Source organism: Bufo gargarizans, chromosome 2 (genome assembly GCF_014858855.1).
Source record: "Bufo gargarizans isolate SCDJY-AF-19 chromosome 2, ASM1485885v1, whole genome shotgun sequence".
Taxonomy (NCBI): domain Eukaryota; kingdom Metazoa; phylum Chordata; class Amphibia; order Anura; family Bufonidae; genus Bufo; species Bufo gargarizans.
Window position 1 is genome coordinate 409,804,791 of NC_058081.1, and position 21,146 is coordinate 409,825,936.

General features: G+C 44.0%; 1 protein-coding gene across 5 annotated transcripts; it reads left to right on the forward strand.

Annotated features, from left to right (window-relative positions):
* Window positions 1-149: 149 nt before the first annotated feature.
* Window positions 150-13,199, forward strand: LOC122928235. 5 transcript variants are annotated; one of them, XM_044280860.1, is made up of 10 exons: window positions 150-595; window positions 5,314-5,441; window positions 6,335-6,395; window positions 9,101-9,223; window positions 9,773-9,829; window positions 9,914-9,979; window positions 10,201-10,260; window positions 10,329-10,436; window positions 11,386-11,545; window positions 11,627-13,199. In XM_044280860.1, the coding sequence occupies exons 9-10, from the start codon at window positions 11,430-11,432 to the stop codon at window positions 12,741-12,743; spliced, it is 1,233 nt and encodes a 410-aa protein (XP_044136795.1). In that variant the 5' UTR covers window positions 150-595; window positions 5,314-5,441; window positions 6,335-6,395; window positions 9,101-9,223; window positions 9,773-9,829; window positions 9,914-9,979; window positions 10,201-10,260; window positions 10,329-10,436; window positions 11,386-11,429; the 3' UTR covers window positions 12,744-13,199. The 5 variants fall into 5 exon arrangements, with proteins under 5 accessions (XP_044136795.1, XP_044136794.1, XP_044136796.1 ...); XM_044280859.1 differs by lacking the exon at window positions 150-595 and having other exon boundaries at window positions 4,928-5,441; XM_044280861.1 differs by lacking the exon at window positions 150-595 and having other exon boundaries at window positions 4,928-6,395.
* The last annotated feature ends 7,947 nt before the right edge of the window (window positions 13,200-21,146 follow it).

Below are 21,146 nucleotides of genomic sequence, written 5' to 3' on the forward strand. Positions count from 1 at the left end.
AGATTTGGTTACTGGTGGTGTGCTTTTTAAATGTATTCTCTTTTCCCTTTGTTGTAAGGATTGGAATGGCCTGGTTGAAATGCAATTGTATGCTAATTACTGTGTACCTCACCTCTCCAGGGGTGTGTAATCTGAGGTTGGAAGAAGGCCATCTGTATGCAAATCCGATGGTCTGATTCAAGCCTGGACATGTCTAGGGTTACATAAGGCTTGCAGTGTGTGTATAAATGCATGTGTCCAAGACCCTAAATAAATCAGTCAGTCCCTGTTTCAAGTCATACAGCAACGTCTGGTGAGTGATTCCAGGGCGCCACGCATTGTACCAAGAAGGCCGGGCCACTCGGCAGTCGGGCCGATCTCCACCGTGGGTGCCCCATCCCCTCCGCAGAGATCCGAGACATCACCAACCAGGGGGTCAGATAGGAGCAGGACCGCAGGCAGACATCCCATTCCGTCACAGAGTGTATTACAAAAATCGTGAGCGGTGAACAGCCGTCTATCATGCAGGAATTCAAGTCTATGATCCAGGAGGAAGTTAGATCTTCATTGGCATCCTTTCGCGAAGAAGCTCTGGCAGCGCCTCCGCCAAAAATTGGTAGGTATATCCTCCCCAGACTGACGGGTTGGAGAACGAGGCTTCCTCATCTAAAAAAGATGAAGACGAGCATCCCTTATCGGAAGGGGAAATAACAGATTAATCAAACAAATTATTTTCCATAGCAGAGATGAATGACCTTCTAAAAGCGGTCAGAGACAGTATAGGCGTAGATGATGTCCAAAAACCTCACTCAGTCCAGGAGGAGATGTTTGGGGTTTTAAAAATTCCAAACGGTTCAGGGTATTCCCCATAAACGAAAATATAAAGGAAATGATTATGGACGAATGGGCATCCCCAGAGAACAAATTGGGCATTTCCAGGGATTTTAAAAACAGGTTACTATTAGATCCCAATGAATCTAAGGTGTTTGATGAAATACCTAGAATCGACATACAGGTTGCAAAGGTTAATAAAAAAAAACTTGACGATTCTTCCCAATTAAAAGATACCATGGAAAGGAAAGCGGATAGCCTCCTGAGGAAATCTTGGGAAGCGGCAATGTATTCCCTCAAAACGAATATCACCGCAACCTCTGTGGCTAGGTTGATTTATCTCTGGCTAAACGAACTAGAGAAACATCTAATTAATAAAACATCACGAGATCAGATTCTTTATTCAATACCATTATTGAGGTCAGCTACAGGCTTCCTAGCAGACTCTTTAGCAGAAACTATCAGTTTTTTAGCTAAGGACGCGGCATTGTAATAGAGCTCTTTGGATGAAATCCTGGGGGGGAGATATAGCATCCAAAATGAAGCTATGTTCAATACCTTTTTCTGGGGAGTAGGTATTTGGCCCTGTCCTGGACACGATCCTAGAAAAAGCTACCAACAAAAAAAAAGGCTGGCACCTGACGTCCCTAGACGGGTTCCTCACCCGTACACCGATCGCGTGCCTAAAACCCTGGCTTTCCCTAAGATGAGCCCTAGATAGTGAATAGGGCGATGGGAACACTAGTCCGCACCACTAACTCTAAAGGAAAACACCAAGGGGAGGACAGACAATACAGACAACATATAATCCCGGGCGACAACAGAAGACAACAAAAAGCCCAACAGGGATCCGGAGGGTAACACTCTGGAACAACAACCAGGATTCACAGCTCCAGTGGGTCAGTATAGAAGTCCAGGCAGGAAGCTCTATATCTGGCAACCAGAGAAGTGAGAGAGGAGAATATAAGGAGATTGGGAGTGACAGACAAGAAACAGCTGAGGAGGAGAAGCTACGGATTCCTGAGTGAGACAAAAAGGATAGCAAGGCAAACACAGAAAACTATCATTAAGAAACAGCGTGATCTTTAGACATAGAGCGCGCAGCCACCCGCTGCGACCTCCTGACCCCGGGTATAACTGAGTCAGACGTGGCTCTTGACACCCTCGTGACACAGGGAGACTGAGTATCGTTGCAGTTCCATGGTGTCGGGCCCATTATAGAACCCTCTAAGCTTGGCTCCTAAAAAAAAGTGGGACAAGCGCCAGTCATCACTAGACCAAGGAATTTGGATCCCAGGGCACGTAAAAAGTTCCACCCTCTGGTGGTTGGATTAAAAAAAAAGCTAAGGAAGGGCGTAGGATGGCAGAAAACCCCAGCAATAAATATCCAGACCAACGCAAGCGGCACGGGATGGGGAGCAAAGGTCAACACAGATCTCTATCAGGGAACCTGGTCTATGGACATAGCAATGCGATCCTCAAATTATCGGGAGCTCAGAGCAGTTTGGGAGACCTTAAAAGCTCGACAAAAATAGAAAACAACCACATAAAGATTTTCTCAGACAATGTGACAACCGTATCCTACCTGAAACATCAAGGGGGCACAAGATCAGTAAAACTTCAATCTATCCGCAAAAATATTCTCCTGGGCAGAAGGAAAAGTAAAATCCATTTCGGCCATTCACCTAAAAGGAGATCAAAACGTAATAGCAGATTTTCTGAGCAGGACCACCATAGATCAGGGCGAATGGTCCTTAACCACTTCAACCCCGCTAGCTAAAACCCCCTTCATGACCAGGCCACTTTTTACACTTCTGCACTACACTACTTTCACCGTTTATCGCTCGGTCATGCAACTTACCACCCAAATGAATTTTACCTCCTTTTCTTCTCACTAATAGAGCTTTCATTTGGTGGTATTTTATTGCTGCTGACATTTTTTACTTTTTTTGTTATTAATCGAAATTTGTGACAAAAAAGTGACAAAAAATAAAAAATTCTAGGAACTCACCGTGCCCCTGACGGAATACCTTGGGGTGTCTTCTTTCCAAAATGGGGTCACTTGTGGCGTAGTTATACTGCCCTAGCAATTTAGGGGCCCAAATGTGTGAGAAGAACTTTGCAATCAAAATGTGTAAAAAATGGCCTGCGAAATCCGAAAGGTGCACTTTGGAATATGTGCCCCTTTGCCCACCTTGGCTGCAAAAAAGTGTCACACATCTGGTATCGCCGTACACAGGAGAAGTTGGGGAATGTGTTTTGGGGTGTCATTTTACATACCAAAATATCTTGGTCAAATGCCAACTTTGTATAAAAAAATGGGAAAAGTTGTCTTTTGCCAAGATATTTCTCTCACCCAGCATGGGTATATGTAAAATGACACCCCAAAACACATTGCCCAACCTCTCCTGAGTATGGCGATACCAGATGTGTGACACTTTTTTGCAGCCTAGATTCGCAAAGGTGCCCAAATTCCTTTTAGGAGGGCATTTTTAGACATTTGGATCCCAGACTTCTTCTCACACTTTCGGGCCCCTAAAAAGCCAGGGCAGTATAAATACCCCACATGTGACCCCACTTTGGAAAGAAGACACCCCAAGGTATTCAATGAGGGGCCTGGCGAGTTCATAGATTTTTTTTTTTTTGCATAAGTTAGCGGAAATTGATTTTTTTTTTCACAAAGTCTCACTTTCCGGTAACTTAGGACAAAAATTTCAATCTTTCATGGACTCAATATGCCCCTCACGGAATACCTTGGGGTGTCTTCTTTCCGAAATGGGGTCACATGTGGGGTATTTATACTGCCCTGGCTTTTTAGGGGCCCTAAAGCGTGAGAAGAAGTCTGGAATATAAATGTCTAAAAATGTTTATGCATTTGGATTCCGTGAGGGGTAGGGCGAGTTCATGTGAGATTTTATTTTTTGACACAAGTTAGTGGAATATGAGACTTAGTAAGAAAAAAACAAACAAAAAAATATATATATTTCCGCTAACTTGGGCCAAAAAAATGTCTGAATGGAGCCTTACAGGGGGGGTGATCAATGACAGGGGGGTGATCAATGACAGGGGGTGATCAGGGAGTGTATATGGGTGATCACCCCCCTGACATTGATCACCCCCCTGTAAGGCTCCATTTAGACGTCCGTATGATTTTTACGGATCCATGGATACATGGATCGGATCCGCAAAACACATGCGGACGTCTGAATGGAGCCTTACAGGGGGGTGATCAATGACGGGGTGATCAGGGAGTGTATATGGGTGATCACCCCCCTGTCATTGATCACCCCCCTGGTAAGGCTCCATTCAGACGTCCGTATGATTTTTACGGATACATGGATACATGGATCGGATCCGCAAAACACATGCGGACGTCTGAATGGAGCCTTACAGGGGGGTGATCAATGACAGGGGGTGATCAGGGAGTGTATATGGGTGATCACCCCCCTGTCATTGATCACCCCCCTGTAAGGCTCCATTCAGACGTCCGTATGATTTTTACGGATCCATGGATCGGATCCGCAAAACACATGCGGACGTCTGAATGGAGCCTTACAGGGGGGTGATCAATGACAGGGGGTGATCAGGGAATCTATATGGGTGATCACCCGCCTGTCATTGATCACCCCCCTGTAAGGCTCCATTCAGACGTCCGTATGTGTTTTGCGGATCCGATCCATGTATCAGTGGATCCGTAAAAATCATACGGACGTCTGAACGGAGCCTGACAGGGGGGTGATCAATGACAGGGGGGTGATCAATGACAGGGGGGTGATCAATGACAGGGGGGTGATCAGGGAGTTTATATGGGGTGATCATGGGTGATCAGGGGTTCATAAGGGGTTAATAAGTGACGGGGGGGGGTGTAGTGTGGTGTTTGGTGCGACTTTACTGAGCTGCCTGTGTCCTCTGGTGGTCGATCCTAACAAAAGGGACCACCAGAGGACCAGGTAGCAGGTATATTAGACGCTGTTATCAAAACAGCGTCTAATATACCTGTTAGGGGTTAAAAAAAATCACATCTCCAGCCTGCCAGCAAGCGATCGCCGCTGGCAGGCTGGAGATCCACTCGCTTACCTTCTTTTCCTGTGTGCGCGCGTTCACAGGAAATCTCGGCCCTCGCGAGATGACGCGTATATGCGTCACTCTGCGCAGGGCTGCCGCCTCCGGACCGCACATCTGCGTTAGGCGGTCCGGAGGCGGTTAAAGAAATATTCAACCTGGTGGTAAAGAAGTGGGGTCTTCCATCAATAGACCTATTTGCTTCCAAACTAAACACAAAAGTCCCATTGTTTTTCTCCCTGAATCCAAGGGACAATCCTTGGGCATTAGATGCGTTTTCTCAGGTCTGGAACTGGAATCTCGCTTATGCCTTTCCCACATTCCAGCTAATACCCCGGGGTTCTATAGAAAGCCATGCAGGAGTCTGCAAAACTAATACTAATAACTCCATTCGGGCCCAAGAGGAGTTGGTTCTCCATACTAATGAAGCTATCTCCACAGGAACCCTTAACTCTTCCACTCAGGAAAGATACCTGGGTCCAGGGCCTGATCTCACATCCAGAACTCTTCAAACTAACAGCATGGATCCTGAATCTGACATCCTAAGACGCAAGGGTCTCTCTGAAAAGGTAATATCTACTCTCAAGGCAAGTAGAAAAAAAGTTACTGGTGCCATTTACCTCAAAATATGGAAGAAGTTCTGTACCTGGTGTGGAGAAGATGCACCTACCTATTCAGAGCCCAATATCCTGAAGATCCTAGATTTTCTAGGGGTCTAGAACTAGGCCTCAGACCTTCTACCCTGAAAGTTCAGATCTCAGCCTTAAGTGCTTTCTTTGACAGTTAACTGGCCAATCATAGGTGGATCAGGAGATTTATTAGATCTGCATGTAGACTAAGACCTTCAATCAGACCCCGGCGGCTACTTCCACTGGCTAGATCGGGATGTTGGGGCCAGCGCATGCGCAATAAACGCTTGGATGCCGATGGCCCCAGGCACGGCATTTCACACTGAAGGGAGGCAGTAATAGGAAGAACCTAGGGCCAGCCTGAGTGTTTAAAGGGGAGGGGTTTCATATGAATAGCGAAGAGGGGCCTGGGCACCGGCCGCTTGAACGCCACCCCTGGGCACCTTCAGACCTAATTTGAATATTGGAGTAAAGTGTTTTTTTAAGGAAATAAGCGACGGACAGCTAAACAGTAAGTAGCATTCACATCTAGGTACTATAATGCTGAGAATGGTGGTAGTGTTCAAAAACGGTCAGTATAGGTGAAAGACTCCCTTTGATGTTGGTAGGTCTCTCATATGTGCAGTCATGGAGGTGAAATAGGAAACCTGAATTAGACTTACCGGAAATTCAACCCCAAAAACATATATATGTATATATATATATATATATATATGTGTGTGTTTATTTTGCATGTTACACTTATAGTGGGTCGGAGCACTGTAATCTGGAACTCACTGGTGTATGGTGGTGGGAGGGATCAATTTAACCTTTCTCTGTTCCTGCCCCTACAGAGGTCACGGGTCAATCTCTCATGTGTGCTGTCATGGTGGATTCATGGAAACTGAATTACCGGTAAGTCTAATCCCGGTTTTTAGGTAAGTTTAAAGCAATGATCAGTTGCTAAACAAAGTCTACTTAAGCTACTTTCACACTTGCGTTCGGAGCGGATCCGTCTGGTATCTGCACAGACGGATCCGCTCCTATAATGCAAACAATGGTATCCGTTCAGAACGGATCCGTCTGCATTATATTTCAAGTCTAATTGTTAGTCAGACGGATCCGTCCTGACTTTGCATTGAAAGTCAATGGGGGACGGATCCGTTTGAAATTGCACCATATTGTGTCAACGTCAAACGGATCCGTCCCCATTGACTTACATTGTAAGTCTGGACGGATCCATTTGGCTCCGCACGGCTAGGCGGACACGAAAACACTGCAAGCAGCGTTCAGGTGTCCGCCTGCTGAGCAGAACGGAGGCGAAACTGAGCCATACTGATGCATTCTGAGCAGATCCTTATCCACTCAGAATGCATTGGGGCTGTACGGATCCGTTCGGGCCGCTTGTGAGAGCCTTCAAATGGAACTTACAAGTGGAACCCCGAATGTAAGTGTGAAAGTAGCTAAGTGTGAAAGTAGCCTTAGCTGTCTGTAGGTGCCAGAGTATGGGTCAGCTATAGAAATTCAGCATAGGTCTTGCGTATGGCAGAACATGAAATGGCATTCTGTGGGTGGCCGTTGGGGTGTGTGGTTTTCCGGAGGATACTATATTCTGATGGGTATGTTATCCTTACTATTTACTTGATAGCGCCCTATCTGTATAGGGGTTAATTTTTGTACATAAGCTTGGGATGATGTTTGTTTGTCCTGGCATACAGTAACATCTACAGTACCTTGCCCCTTAACAGTGTCCTCCACAAACCTCTACCCCTTAACACTGACGTCCCCCACAGTGCCCCGTCTCCTTGAAATGGGATCTCCACAGCAGCCCACCCCCTTAACTTTGACCCTCACAGTAGCCTGCTCCTTTAACAGTGAGTTTCACAGCACGCCATCCCCTTGACAGTGATCTCCACAGGGGCCCTTCGCCTTAACTGTGATCTCTACAACACCTGCTCTTTAACACTGACCATAAGTTATAGTCCACTTAACTGACCGCCACCATTCCCGGTCCCCTTAACAGAGACCTCCACAGCGACTGCCCCTTTAAAGGGGTTGTCCAGGTTCAGAGCTGAACCTGGACATCCCTCCATTTTCACCCAGGCAGCCAGCCTGACATGAGCATCGGAGCAGTTCATGCTCCGATGCTCTCCTTTGCCCTGCGCTAAATTGCACAGGGCAAAGGCATTTTTCTGAGTTCCGGTGACATACCGGGGCTCTCTATGGGGCTGACAGGAACCCCGGTGACGTCACCGGCACTGATGGGCGGGATTTGGCTCTGCCCTAGCCAGTAAAACGGCTAGGGCAGAGCTAAAGCCCGCCCCTCAGAGCCGGTGACGTCACCGGACACACTGCTGGGCGGAAGTTACCGCCCGGCAGTGTGTTATTGAAAACACAAGAGCCCGTGCCCTGTGCGATCTAGCGCAGGGCACTGGAGCGCATCGGAGCATGAGATGCTCCGATGCTACGCTCAGGGTGGCAGCCTGGGTGAAAATAAGGGTATGTCCGGGTTCAGCTCTGAACCCGGACAACCCCTTTAACAGTGACTGCCACAGTACCCCGCTTCCTTACCAGTGACCTCCTAGTACCCCGTTGCCCTTTTAATACATGCCTTCACAGTACCCTCCTCCATTACAGTGACCTCCAAAGCGGCTTGCCCCCTTAACAGTAACATTCACAGCGGCTGCCCCTTTACTTATTTATTTATTGTAATCAAAATAGTTTTTAGTGATTTTCAATAAAGGTATTAACTAAATAAAAATGTTGTATACATCAACAAATATCTTGTCAGTCCATACTTTAGAGTCTTTCCAGCATAATGAGGATGTTGCCATAATAACATAAAGGCATCATAGTACAGAATAGAAAGACAGATACATGTTATAAGGATACAGGACATTGCATAATTAATGTTAGATTATTGTAAAACTTTTAACATTTAACCAACCCCTCCCCCCTTTACTTTATCCAACAGAGAGACAGTTGCAGTACCCTTATTTCTCTATTAATTACGTACGTCTCAGGAAGGCCATTTCAATGAGAGCTGAGATTAAAGTGATCTAGCGATGTCCCCCACTCAACAGCATGTGCTATGATAACTGACCCAATAGGGAAAACTGCCCTCGTATGCAATCTCTTGATAGAGCCGCAGAAACCAAACTCCCATTCTCCACCCAGCCCCTCCATATCGACAGGAATTTGTTAGGACATTTTCTCTTGATGTACAGTTGTGTTCAAAATTATTCAACCCCCAATGCTGTAAAGGACTTTTTAAAGAACCAAATGCAACTAAGGCTATGTTCACATCTGCGTTCAAGCTCTCCGTTCCTGTAGTCCGTCCGGAAGTAGAAAAGAAAATCTAGAAACGTATCCGTTCAACCTCCCATAGAAACTAATTGACGTATGTATGCATACGTTTGACTCCGTTAGTTGGGAATACGTTTTTTCAGACGGAAAACAAAATCCTGCTTGCAGGATTTTTTTCTACGTTCAGAAAAGCGGATTCTTGACGGAGCGTCCATTCACGTTCATTGTAGTAAATGAGAAACGGATTGTTCAATTTTTATTTCGCGGACATAGCGTTCCTAAAGTACGTTTTTTTTGTTGCTGAACATGCGCAGAACAAACAGGAACTTACAAACGAAGACAGGAAACAAGGGAGTGTCATGTGACAGTCACGTGAGCGCTACTCCTCACCATTTCTGAAGGCTGATGTGCAAGTTGGAGAAAGTCTCAAGAAAAGGGTATGAATTGATGCAATTGAAAAGTATTTACTTCGATCATCTACTGGTGCATGCTATTTGGCTACTGGGGGCTAATATCTTGAAACTGTGGATGCTATTAGGCACATGGGGGATGTTATTAGTCTTTTGTGAGATGCTATTACGCTACTGGGACATGTTATTTGGCTACTGGGGGCAAATATTTTTAAACTGTGGATGCTATAAGGCTATGGGAGGATGCTATAAGGCTACTGGGTAATGCTATTATGCTACTGTTGAAGCCTGTTGGAGGATGCTATTGCGCAAGTGGGGGATGCTATTCGGCTACTGTGGGGGTGCTACTAGGCTACTGGGGGATGCTATAAGGCTGCTGGAGAATGCTATAAGGCTACTGGGGGATGCTATAATGCTACTGGGGAATGCTATAAGGTTGATATAATTTTAATGACCAGAGGAGCAATTTTGTGTTTTGACTAATCCCTGTTTTTACCCTTGTTGCATCTTGTGCCAATGTGTATGTTGAAATATGTCTATAAGCTCTTGTCTATAATGTTTCTGTAACGTTTTCAGATGTCTTCGCCTTGTCCTTCGGTTTGCAGTCGAAGTACCCCCTCCTTTCACATGCAGGTAAAAATCTTTAAATAAAAATCTATTATTAATGATCCAAATAATAAATATGTTTGAACCACAATACATATTTATATATTTCAGGGACACTCCGACACTGAATCCTCTGCTGGCGAGGAATTGCGTTTTTCTCCTGAACCAATGGAGTCAGTAAGTGTGGAATGTTATATTTAGATTTTTTGGTTTCTACACATCCATAATTGGTATAATGGATATAAACTCAAAAGGTACATGATTTGCCAACACCGCAAAAGGATAGATAGGCCAATGTATTGGCAACAAGATTTGAAATAGTGTATATGGCATTTTGGTTGCTGCAGGGCAGGCAGATGGCAATTTTCACTGAATAGAAAACTGTGTTTGTTTTTCAGACACAGGAGGGTACACATTCAATAGAAAATCCGCGAAGTAGACATCATAACGACGATGATGTGAGTATCTATACTTAGGTTCTCTAACTAAATCAATTTTCTTTTGTGATAACTATATTATTTATTAGGACCCAAACAGTCAAATTGAAAATCCATCACCTGTTCAAAAAAGAACTTCCAGGCGTGGTGGTCGCGGACAACGTGGTCGTGGCAGTCGTGGTGGACGTGTAGGCCGTGTGAGTAAGCACATGTGCTGTGATGTGAGCTGTCCACACTGCCCTCAGTATACAGTATCTTATATCACCTATAAGATAACGTGGCCATCATACCTCAAATTTTTTTTATTATTAGAACAAATGACCATGAGGATTGGAGACATTTGTTTTACCCAAACCAAAGTTTAAGGGTTGCTTATGCTATAATGGACATACCATGAACAGGGGCTACTCTCTTATAAAATAAAAAGCAATGACCCGCTCGCCAAGTCTATATCTTTATAGCCGTTCACACCCAAAGACCAAATACAAGGAAATCCAAAAAATGTTTATATTTTTTTATTAAAACAAAAGATGCAGTGGTTGGCACATGCAACATATTCGCTATACAAGTTTTATCCAAAAGACTTAAGTGCTATTGGAATTGCAGGTAGCTTTTATAGGTAATGATAACATTTGTTTTAAACCAAATAGGGTAGACAGCAAGAATTGGACGAGGAAGATAGGCAATTTCTCCCAATCATAAACTGTGAACTGCTAATACAGCTAGTAGAAGCAAGGCCAGCTCTATGGGACCAAACAGACCCCAAGCACTCGGACCACAACACGACTCGTCGACAATGGCAAGAGGTCTATGCCAATTTGGTTCCCACATGGAACGATTTGAGTCGTGAGGCTAAAAAAAATTGTGGTACATTAATTTCAATCCTTTTGTTAAATCATTTGGTTTTAGAAGATTTGATAGTGATGTTTCTAGTTGGAAGAATAGTGAAGTGAGCATAAGTTTTATGTTTGGAAAACTTTGTTTCAACAACTGATACAGCCAATTCAGGTACCGGGCAAAATAACAGTTAAATACAATGCAGAATTTTGGACTGCCTGGGTCAACAGTTTTTTATGCAATCCGATGTCAACAGAAAAGAATATATAACATTATATACGGTTATTAAAATTGTTCTTTATTTTCTAGCTGAAATCATATCAACACGCTGGAGGTCAATACGCGATAGGTTTATGCGTGACCTCAATCATGAACGAACGGCGCCAAGTGGTTCGGGTACTTCTCGGAGGAAACCTTACCAATATGCACCACATCTTCAATTTCTTCAACGTTGTTTTCAGCAGCGCATGTGAGTTAAATTTCCTAAAGAGAAGACAAAAAAAAATTATGAATATAGAAATTATACCTTTTATTTCCCTATCTATTTTAGGACTCATTCAAGCACACTCCCTCCTGAAGCAGAACCTGTTGAACATGAGGACTCAACCGAACAATTGTCTGGACGATCTACCGATCAAACTTCATTACCATCTCAGTCACAGGATTCTGCTCTGGAGTCGCGCGGCCGGCAAACTGAGACATGTGCTCAGATTGAAGATACTCGACAGTTCATTTCTTCTGCCTTTGACAGAGTTTTAAGTAGGCCGAGGCCACTTCGAAGACCACATAGAGTCTTTGAGGATCTTGCACTGATCTTCCGAGATTGTTTATTAAAAATAGAGGAGGAGCAAACTCGGTATAAGCAAGAGTTAACTTCCATGATCAATCATGTCAAGGTAGTTTGTCGTCCAGAACCCCTTAACCATAATCAGCAGTTTCTCTTAACGTTAAGTCATTGGATGGACAACATGACTCCAGAGCAGAATTGTGATTGTCGAGTGACATTGATCAAAACTGTTTGGAATATTAAACACGCACCATCCTCTAATTTTGTTCCTCTGGCTCAGTCGTATCCACCAGCCACCTCCTACCCAACATGCATGACTTCTCCACCTGCTCACTCATACTCTGAGCCACATATCGCTCCCCAGTCACAAAACTTTCAACAGTCACAAAACTTTCAACAGTCACAAAACTTTCAACAGTCACAAAACTTTCAACAGTCACAAAACTTAGCCCTATCCCAAAACTTTAGCCACTCCCAAAACTTTCCCCCATCCAAAACTTTACCTACGTACCACAACTTCCCACAGGCCCAAAACGTAGGCACTGCACAAAACTTTCCAGCTTTACAGAACTTTCCATCAACATCCCACATCTTTATTCCATCCCAAAGCCATCCACCGTCCCAAAGACAACCTACGTCCCACCAATACCCAACGGCTCACACATTTCCACCTTCTCAAAGCCATAGCACATCCGTCAGATATCAACCTGCATCAACCTTTCAAGAGACTTTAAGCCAATCTCAATCACAGCTACCTTCCTATGTCTCTGCACAAACACCTTTCCAATCCAACAACACTGGAAGTTCCCAAACACGTCTACAGACACCAAGTCCAGATGTGATTTCTATGTCAACTCAAAATAAAATCTCCATAAACTAAGGTGTTTCCACCTCCGTTTTTCCCACTCCAACCACTTTTACTACCCCTTTCTCAAACAAATCTGTTCCATACCAATCTGATACTGATTCATATTCCCTTCATACCCCACAACATCAACAACAGGGTGAATATGTTAGACCACAACATTCGTTCATGCAATCACTTCTAGACCAAAGTGCAGAAGATGCTGGGTCCCCAACTGCAGCCCCAGGAAAGGCTCCATTCACTCAACCACCACCCTAGTTAACAAAATATATATTATGTTTTAAAGTTTATAAATGAGTACCTCACAAGGTTTATATTGACCACTGTGTCAATTTGTTGAAGTTTATAAATAAGTACCTCACAAGGTTTATATTGACCGCTGTGTCAATTTTTGCACTTTAACCTCTTAAGGACATAGGGCGTACCTTGTGCCCTGGTACTTAAGGACACAGGGCGTACATGTACGCCCTGTGCATTTTCGATCACCGCCGCACGGCGGGCGGTGATCGGAACCCCGTGCCTGCTCAAATCATTGAGCAGGCACTTGGAGCAAATGCGCCGGGGGGTCCGGTGACCCCCCCATGTATGCGATCGCAGAAAACCGCAGGTCAATTCAGACCTGCGGTTTTCTGCGTTTCCGGGTTATTCGGGTCTCTGAAGTCCCGATAACCCGGAACAGGATGGTGATGGTGGTGTGATTTCACCCCACCAATCACCATCCAGCGATCCTGAGTGGTGATGGTGACATCACCACTCAGGATCGCTTTCTGATTGGTCTGTGGGCGGTCCGGCGGCAGATTCAAAAGAGGCAGGCGCTCCTCTCCTCCTCCTTTTGTGTTCCGGAGCCGGAGGAGAGAGGAGCTGCCTGCACGTGTCTGCTGCACCCGATCTGTGCCCCCCCAGGACCCGATCTGTGCCCCCCAGGACCCGATCTGTGCCCCCCAGGACCCCATCAGGTACATAGGGACAGCTAGGGAAAGTTTGGTTTAGGCAGGGAAAAAAAAGGGAAAGTTAGTTTCTGAACTTTGATTGCATCACCCTAAGTTAGGGTGTCTGGGGTCCACAGCACAGCTGTGTGACCCTAGACCCCCCAGGGGTGCTGCCACTTGCCCCCCCCCCCCCCTTTTTTGGGGTGCATTTTTTTTTTTCGTGTACGCCGACTGTGGCCGGCACTTAGTGTCCGGCCACTGTTAGCGCATCGCACACCCCACCGCTGATCAACTTCGGACGGTTGATCAGCGGTTTTGAATTTTTTTCCCCACATTTTTTGCCCTTTTTTTAGTTAGTTTATTTTATTTTTTTTCTGTTAGTTTTAGGGTGAGTTCGTGAACACCCGTGCCCCCACACACACGCACACAAAATAAAGAGTTACACACACGCACATATACACGCAGACACACACTCCCCTATGGCCCGCCGGACGTTCTCGGCCGAGGAGGCATACGCCCAGATTGCCTCTGACTCCGAGAGTCCCAGTAAGGATGAGGATGACCCCACATTCCTGTTGTCATCCGCATCCTCCTCATCATCTAGCGATGATGATGAGCCCCCAAGGCGGCGGAGACGCCGCCAGGCGGAGCAAGGGGACCGCCATGTTAGGGACCCTGTGGCCCACACTAGTACGAGCAGCTCTGGGGCTCGTACTGGTTTCCCGGCCCACCAGTTAAATCCACCGGAGCCCCCTGCCGGTGAACTTGTCTGGTGTAGCCCAGAGCAATACGAGCCTGTGATTCCTGATTTTGTAGGCCAATCAGGAATCCAGATTTCCACAGTGGGCTACACTGAATATGACTTTTTTTGTCATTTTTTCAGTGACCCACTGGTAAATCTGATGGTGGAGCAGACGAATCTGTACGCCCAACAGTTCGTCGCTCAACACCCGGGCTCCTTTTTGGCCAGGCCCAGTGGCTGGACACCGGTCAGTGCAGCCGAAATGAGGACATTTTGGGGCCTCGTGCTGCATATGGGCCTGGTCAAAAAACCCAGTGTCAGGCTGTACTGGAGTGGGGACGTCCTATACCAGGCCCCACTTTACAGTACAGCCATGACACGCTCCCGGTTTGAGGCCATCCGGAAATGTCTGCATTATTCCGATAATGCAGCATGTCCCCCCCGAGGTGATCCTGCCCATGACCGTCTGTACAAGATACGGCCGGTCATCGATCACTTTGGGGCCAAATTCATGGAGGCCTATGTACCTGGAAGAGAGGTCGCGGTTGATGAGTCTCTCATTGCGTTCAAGGGGAGACTCATTTTCCGCCAGTATGTGCCCTCCAAGCGGGCGAGGTATGGCGTGAAGCTATACAAAATTTGTGAGAGTACCTCAGGGTACACTTACAAATTTTGTGTATACGAGGGGCGAGATTCCCGGATTCAACCCCCAGAATGTCCCCCCACTCTGGGTGTTACCGGGAAACTTGTGTGGGACCTTATGTACCCACTGCTGGATAAGGGTTACCACCTTTACGTGGATAACTTTTATACCAGTATCCCCTTGTTCCAGTCCCTTGCCGCCAGATCCACGTCCGCTTGTGGGACCGTGCGGAAAAATCAACGCGGCCTCCCTGCCCACCCCCTCCAGGTACCTATCCCCAGGGGTGAGACCCGTGCCCTTACCACTGGAAACCTGTTGCTGGTCAGGTATAAGGACAAGAGGGATGTCCTTATGCTGTCCACAATTCATGGTAACGGCATCACCCCTGTCCCTGTGCGAGGTACCGCGGCAACGGTCCTCAAGCCCGATTGTATCGTCGCTTACAATCGGTATATGGGAGGAGTTGATCTCTCTGATCAAGTCCTCAAGCCATATAACGCCATGCGCAAAACCCGGGCATGGTACAAAAAAGTTGCGGTCTACTTGGTGCAGGTTGCCATGTACAACTCTTTTGTACTATCCCGAAGCGCTGGCAGCACAGGGACATTCCTCCAGTTCTATGAGGCAGTCCTCAAGGCCCTGATCTTTTCGGACCGGGAAAGAGCAGGCCGGAGTACCTCGGGAACTGTAGGCGCCCGGATCGTCCCTGGCCAACACTTTCCAGGTGTGGTCCCCCATACTGGAAAGAAGGGACGAACCCAAAAAAAGTGCAGAGTGTGTCGCAGGAGGGGGATACGGAAGGACACAACTACTCAGTGCGACACTTGCCCCGATCATCCGGGCCTCTGCATTGACGGTTGCTTCAGGGAGTATCACACTTCCATGGAGTACTAAATTTATATCCCAATTTAGCACTGACATCGGATAAAAAAACTGGTTCTCAGACTTGAGACACCCAAAAAAAACTAAAATAATTTATTAAAAGTAGACATATTCGGTATCGCCGCGTCGGTAATAATCTCCTCTATAAAACTACCCCATGACCTAACCCCCCAGATTAACACGGTCAAGGAAAAAAAAAAAAAAAAGGTGCAAAAAAAGTTTTTTTTTTTGTCACCTTACATAATAAAAAGTTTAATAGCAAGCGATCAAAAAGTCATATAGCCCCCCAAAAAGTGCCAATAAAGCCGTCCGCTCATCCCACAAAAAATGAGCCCCCACATGAGATAATTGGATAATTTTTTTTTTTACAAAAATGACCCTTAGACTTTAGAGATACCCCCAAAAAAATTTGAATCAAAAAAGATAATATAGTCTAAAACCAAAATAATTGTAAAAAAAGTTGACTTATCAGGTATTGCCGCGTCCGTAAGAATCTCCTCTATAAAAATACCCCATGACCCAACCCCCCAGATTAACACGGTCAAAAAAATAAATAAAATTGGTGCAAAAAAATAATTTTTTTGTCACCTTACATAACAAAAAGTTTAATAGCAAGCGATAAAAAAGTCATATAGCCCCCAAAATAGAGCCAATAAAACCGTCCGCTCATCCCGCAAAAAATGAGTCCCCACATGAGATAATTGGATAAAAAAAATAAAAATAATGACCCTTAGACTTTAGAGATACCCAAAAAAAGATTTGTATCAAAAAAGATAAAAACCTAAATAATTGTAAAAAAAAAAGTAGACTTATTAGGTATTGCCGCGTCCGTAAAAATCTCCTCTATAAAAATATCCCATTACCTAACCCCCCAGATTAACACAGTAAAAAAAAAAAAAAAAAAAAAAAAACTGTGCCAAAACCGCTATTTTTGGCACTTTTCCATTTCAATCAGTTTTTTCCGGTAATAAAACAAGGGTTATCAACCAAACAAAACTTAATATTTATTACCCTGATACTGCAGTTCACAGAAACACCACATTTGTGGTCGTAAACTGCTGTATCAGTAAAAGGGAGGCCGCAAGGACCGACGGTTTCTGGAAGGCCGATTTTGATGGCCTTTTTTATTGACACCATGTCCCTTTTGAAGCCCCCCTGATGTACCCTAGAGTAAAAACTCCCCAAAACTGACCCCATCTAAGAAACTACACCCCTCAAGGTATTCAAAACTGATTATACAAACTTCATTAACCCTTTAGGTGTTCCTCAACAGTTAATGGCAAATGGAGATGAAATTTCAGAATTTCAATTTTTGGTAACCTTGCGTCACAAAAATGTAATATAGAGCAACCAAAAATCTTATTTACCCTAAAAATAGTCCCCAAAAAAATGCCACCTTATCCCGTAGTTTCCAAAATGGGGTCACTTTTAGGGAGTTTCTACTCTAGGGGTGCATCAGGGGGCTTCAAATGGGACATGGTGTAAATAAACCAGTCCATAAAAATCAGCCCTCCAAAAACCAAACGGCGCACCTTTCCCTCTACGCCCCGCTGTGTGGCCGTACAGTAGTTTACGGCCACATATTGGGTGTTTCTGTAAACGGCAGAGTCAGGGTAATAAAGATACAGTCTTGTTTGGCTGTTAACCCTTGATTTGTTAGTGGAAAAAATGGGTTAAAATGGAAAATTAGACAAAAAAATGAAATTTGCTAATTTCATCCCCATTTGCCAATAACTCTTGCGCAACACCTAAAGGGTTAACGACGTATGTAAAATCAGTTTTGAATACCTTGAGGGGTGTAGTTTCTTAGATGGGTCACTTTTAGGGAGTTTCTACTCTAGGGGTGCATCAGGGGTCTTCAAATGGGACATGGTGTAAATAAACCAGTCCATAAAAATCAGCCCGCCAAAAACCAAACGGCGCACCTTTCCCTCTACGCCCCGCTGTGTGGCCGTACAGTAGTTTACGGCCACATATTGGGTGTTTCTGTAAACGGCAGAGTCAGGGCAATAAAGATACAGTCTTGTTTGGCTGTTAACCCTTGATTTGTTAGTGGAAAAAATGGGTTAAAATGGAAAATTAGACAAAAAAATGAAATTTGCAAATTTCATCCCCATTTGCCAATAACTCTTGCGCAACACCTAAAGGGTTAACGACGAATGTAAAATCAGTTTTGAATACCTTGAGGGGTGTAGTTTCTTAGATGGGGTCACTTTTAGGGAGTTTCTACTCTAGGGGTGCATCAGGGGTCTTCAAATGGGACATGGTGTAAATAAACCAGTCCATAAAAATCAGCCCTCCAAAAACCAAACGGCGCACCTTTCACTCTATGCCCGCTGTGTGGCCGTACAGTAGTTTACGGCCACATATTGGGCGTTTCTGTAAACGGCAGAGTCAGGGTAATAAAGATACTGTCTTGTTTGGCTGTTAACCCTTGCTTTGTTAGTGGAAAAAATGGGTTAAAATAAAAAATTTGACAAAAAAAAGAAATTCTCAAATTTCATCCCCATTTGCCAATAACTCTTGTGCAACACCTAAAGGGTTAACAACGTATGTAACATCAGTTTTGAATACCTTGAGGGGTGTAGTTTCTTAGATGGGGTCATTTTTGGGTGGTTTCTATTATGTAAGCCTCGCAAAGTGACTTCAGACCTGAACTGGTCCCTAAAAATGTTGTTTTTGTAAATTGCTGAAAAATTTCAAGATTTGCTTCTAAACTTCTAAGCCTTATAACATCCCCAAAAAATAAAATATCATTCCCAAAACAATTCAAACATAAAGTAGACATATGGGGAATGTAAAGTCATCACAATTTTTGGGGGTATTACTATGTATTACAGAAGTAGAGAAACTGAAACTTTGAAATTTGCTAATTTTTCCAAAAATTTGTTAAATTAGGTATTTTTTGGTGCAAAAAAAATATTTTTTTGACTTCATTTCACCAGTGTCATGAAGTACAATATGTGACGAAAAAACAATCTCAGAACGGCCTGGATAAGTCAAAGCGTTTTAAAGTTATCAGCACTTAAAGTGACACTGGTCAGATTTGCAAAAAATTGCCTGGTCCTAAGGTGTAAAAAGGCTGTGTCCTTAAGGGGTTAATGATGTTGAACTTGAAAGATTTTATATGTTTTATACTTTTATATTATTAGATTAATAAGGAGGTTTCAGATATGTGTGTAATTATTGTGCACTTATCAGCTTTCAGAAGCCCATACAAGCTGCTAAATATAGGCAGGTGGTTTGATTTCCTCGTTCGGACGTTTAGATTTTCAAGAACTAACATGATAATCATAGCAGATTGGACCCTAAAAAGAGTAATTGGCCTTATTATTCATGATTTCTTTATCTCCTGCCCAAGGTGCTGATGACTTACAGTTTTCCAACTAGTCTTTTTTCCTTATATTAAGGAGAAAAATGCCATTCATCAGCACATGGGTCAGAGACACAGAGATTAGCTACCATGACTAGACTCAGATTGGTTCAACTCTTTTACGGTAATGGACTGCAATGATTATGATGATAGTTCTTGTTTACCACTTGTGAGTGAGTGACACAGTACACAAATCTATATACTGTCACTTATTCACCACCTTGCGTGGTCTGCACAAAGCTGATGACTTTTTCAGTCTCCCACCTGTTGTTGTTCCATTGCTATTGTCTCGCTATCGTGATCCTCCATTGTACACTTGCTTGAAAACAATGCAAATACAATAATAGAAATGGCATATGTCATTACTATTTTCTTTGATATAATGTCTCATGCACAAGACTGAACACACTCAGAGACATGGTGTTTGTCAAAAAAAAATTGTACCTGCTGATGTAATTTAAAGGGGTACTGGAGGACACACCATCAGTGATTACACTGATTCTTTGCATGTTGTGCCACCCACATGGCTGTAGTCTAGCACTTTCTACATCATATTGATGATGCACAGTAGCCCTGTGTTTGGTGCATAGCAGCATTGAAATAACTGATGATGTGCACTTCCATTTGCATGTTTCATGTCACCATATAACTTCTTGCCCGCTCAAGGAAGACATGTCTCGCGGTGCATACTGTAGTGTGATTATTCTGAACTTGGTATGATGATGCTATCACATAGCATGTGCAATCATGAGAATGGTGTACACTTCAGTCACAGATAGAACAACTTTTTCACAATGGACATTTTGTTATTCCTACATGTACGGTAGAGCTTATCCTTTTCTTATGTGAATTCTAGTTCCATTGTGTTGAGCTACGTGCTTTTATGGAAGTTTATTTGTAAACTTATGCAAATGATTATTTAAATATAAAAATATGTTTAAAAAAAAGTATTTATCTAAATAAATACTTTTATAATTTCAAATATTCTTTGTCAGTGATTTTCATACTTTCAAGACTAAAAACGACAAACAAGGGATATGGAGATGCTTGGAGAGGCTTACCTTTTGCTGAATCCAAGGCAATAAATGTAGGTAGACCGATACATCATGGTTGACTCAACAATAAACAACAATATATTAAGAAGAAACAATAAAATAAACTATTATGTACATAACTAATTACAACTTTCAACTGTACATATTTAATAAACAAACAGTAACAAACAATAGAGAATATTTGTTCAAATATGTTCATCCTGCCAATGCACAGATCCAGCTGAAGAAATGAAATATTCTGCAAATTGATCGCGCATGCGACTCACAGCAACTGTTGATCTTGGGCCAGTTTCTATGTTATCTCCTGGTGGATTTATTGCCAGTGGCTCCGTAGGCAAAGGCTCTTTGGTCAGTACATAATTGTGCAACACAACGCATGCTTTTATGACATCATCCACAGTATCTGTTTTCAATTGTATTGGACGAGTGAATATTCGCCATTTTGCAGTCAATATGCCAAAAGCACACTCGACCATTCTTCTTGCTCGAGTCAGTCTGTAATTGAACACTCTTTTGCGATAGTCTAGACCACGGCTGGCATATGGCTTCAGTAAATTTCCACACATTTGGAAAGCTTCATCTCCAACTAGAACAAATGGAAGTGCAGGGTTTGTAGTACCTGGTAAAGGCCTGGGCTCTGGTATACCAAAGTTTCCGGAGTACAGCCTTTTTCCCATATTAGGGCCGTTTCACACGAGCGGATGCCGTGCGTGGCATCCGCTCCGTGAAAGAGTGCCAAGACCCGCTGCAGACTGCAGAGGCACGGAGCAGTAACATGACTGTTAATGCTCCGT

Coding starts and splice junctions, on each gene's coding strand:
- LOC122928235 (XM_044280858.1), top strand. CDS start 11,313: ATGCAATCCGATGTCAACAGAAAAGAATATATAACATTATATACGGTT. Junction 11,546..11,626: donor CGTTGTTTTCAGCAGCGCAT/GTGAGTTAAATT, acceptor TATCTATTTTAG/GACTCATTCAAGCACACTCC.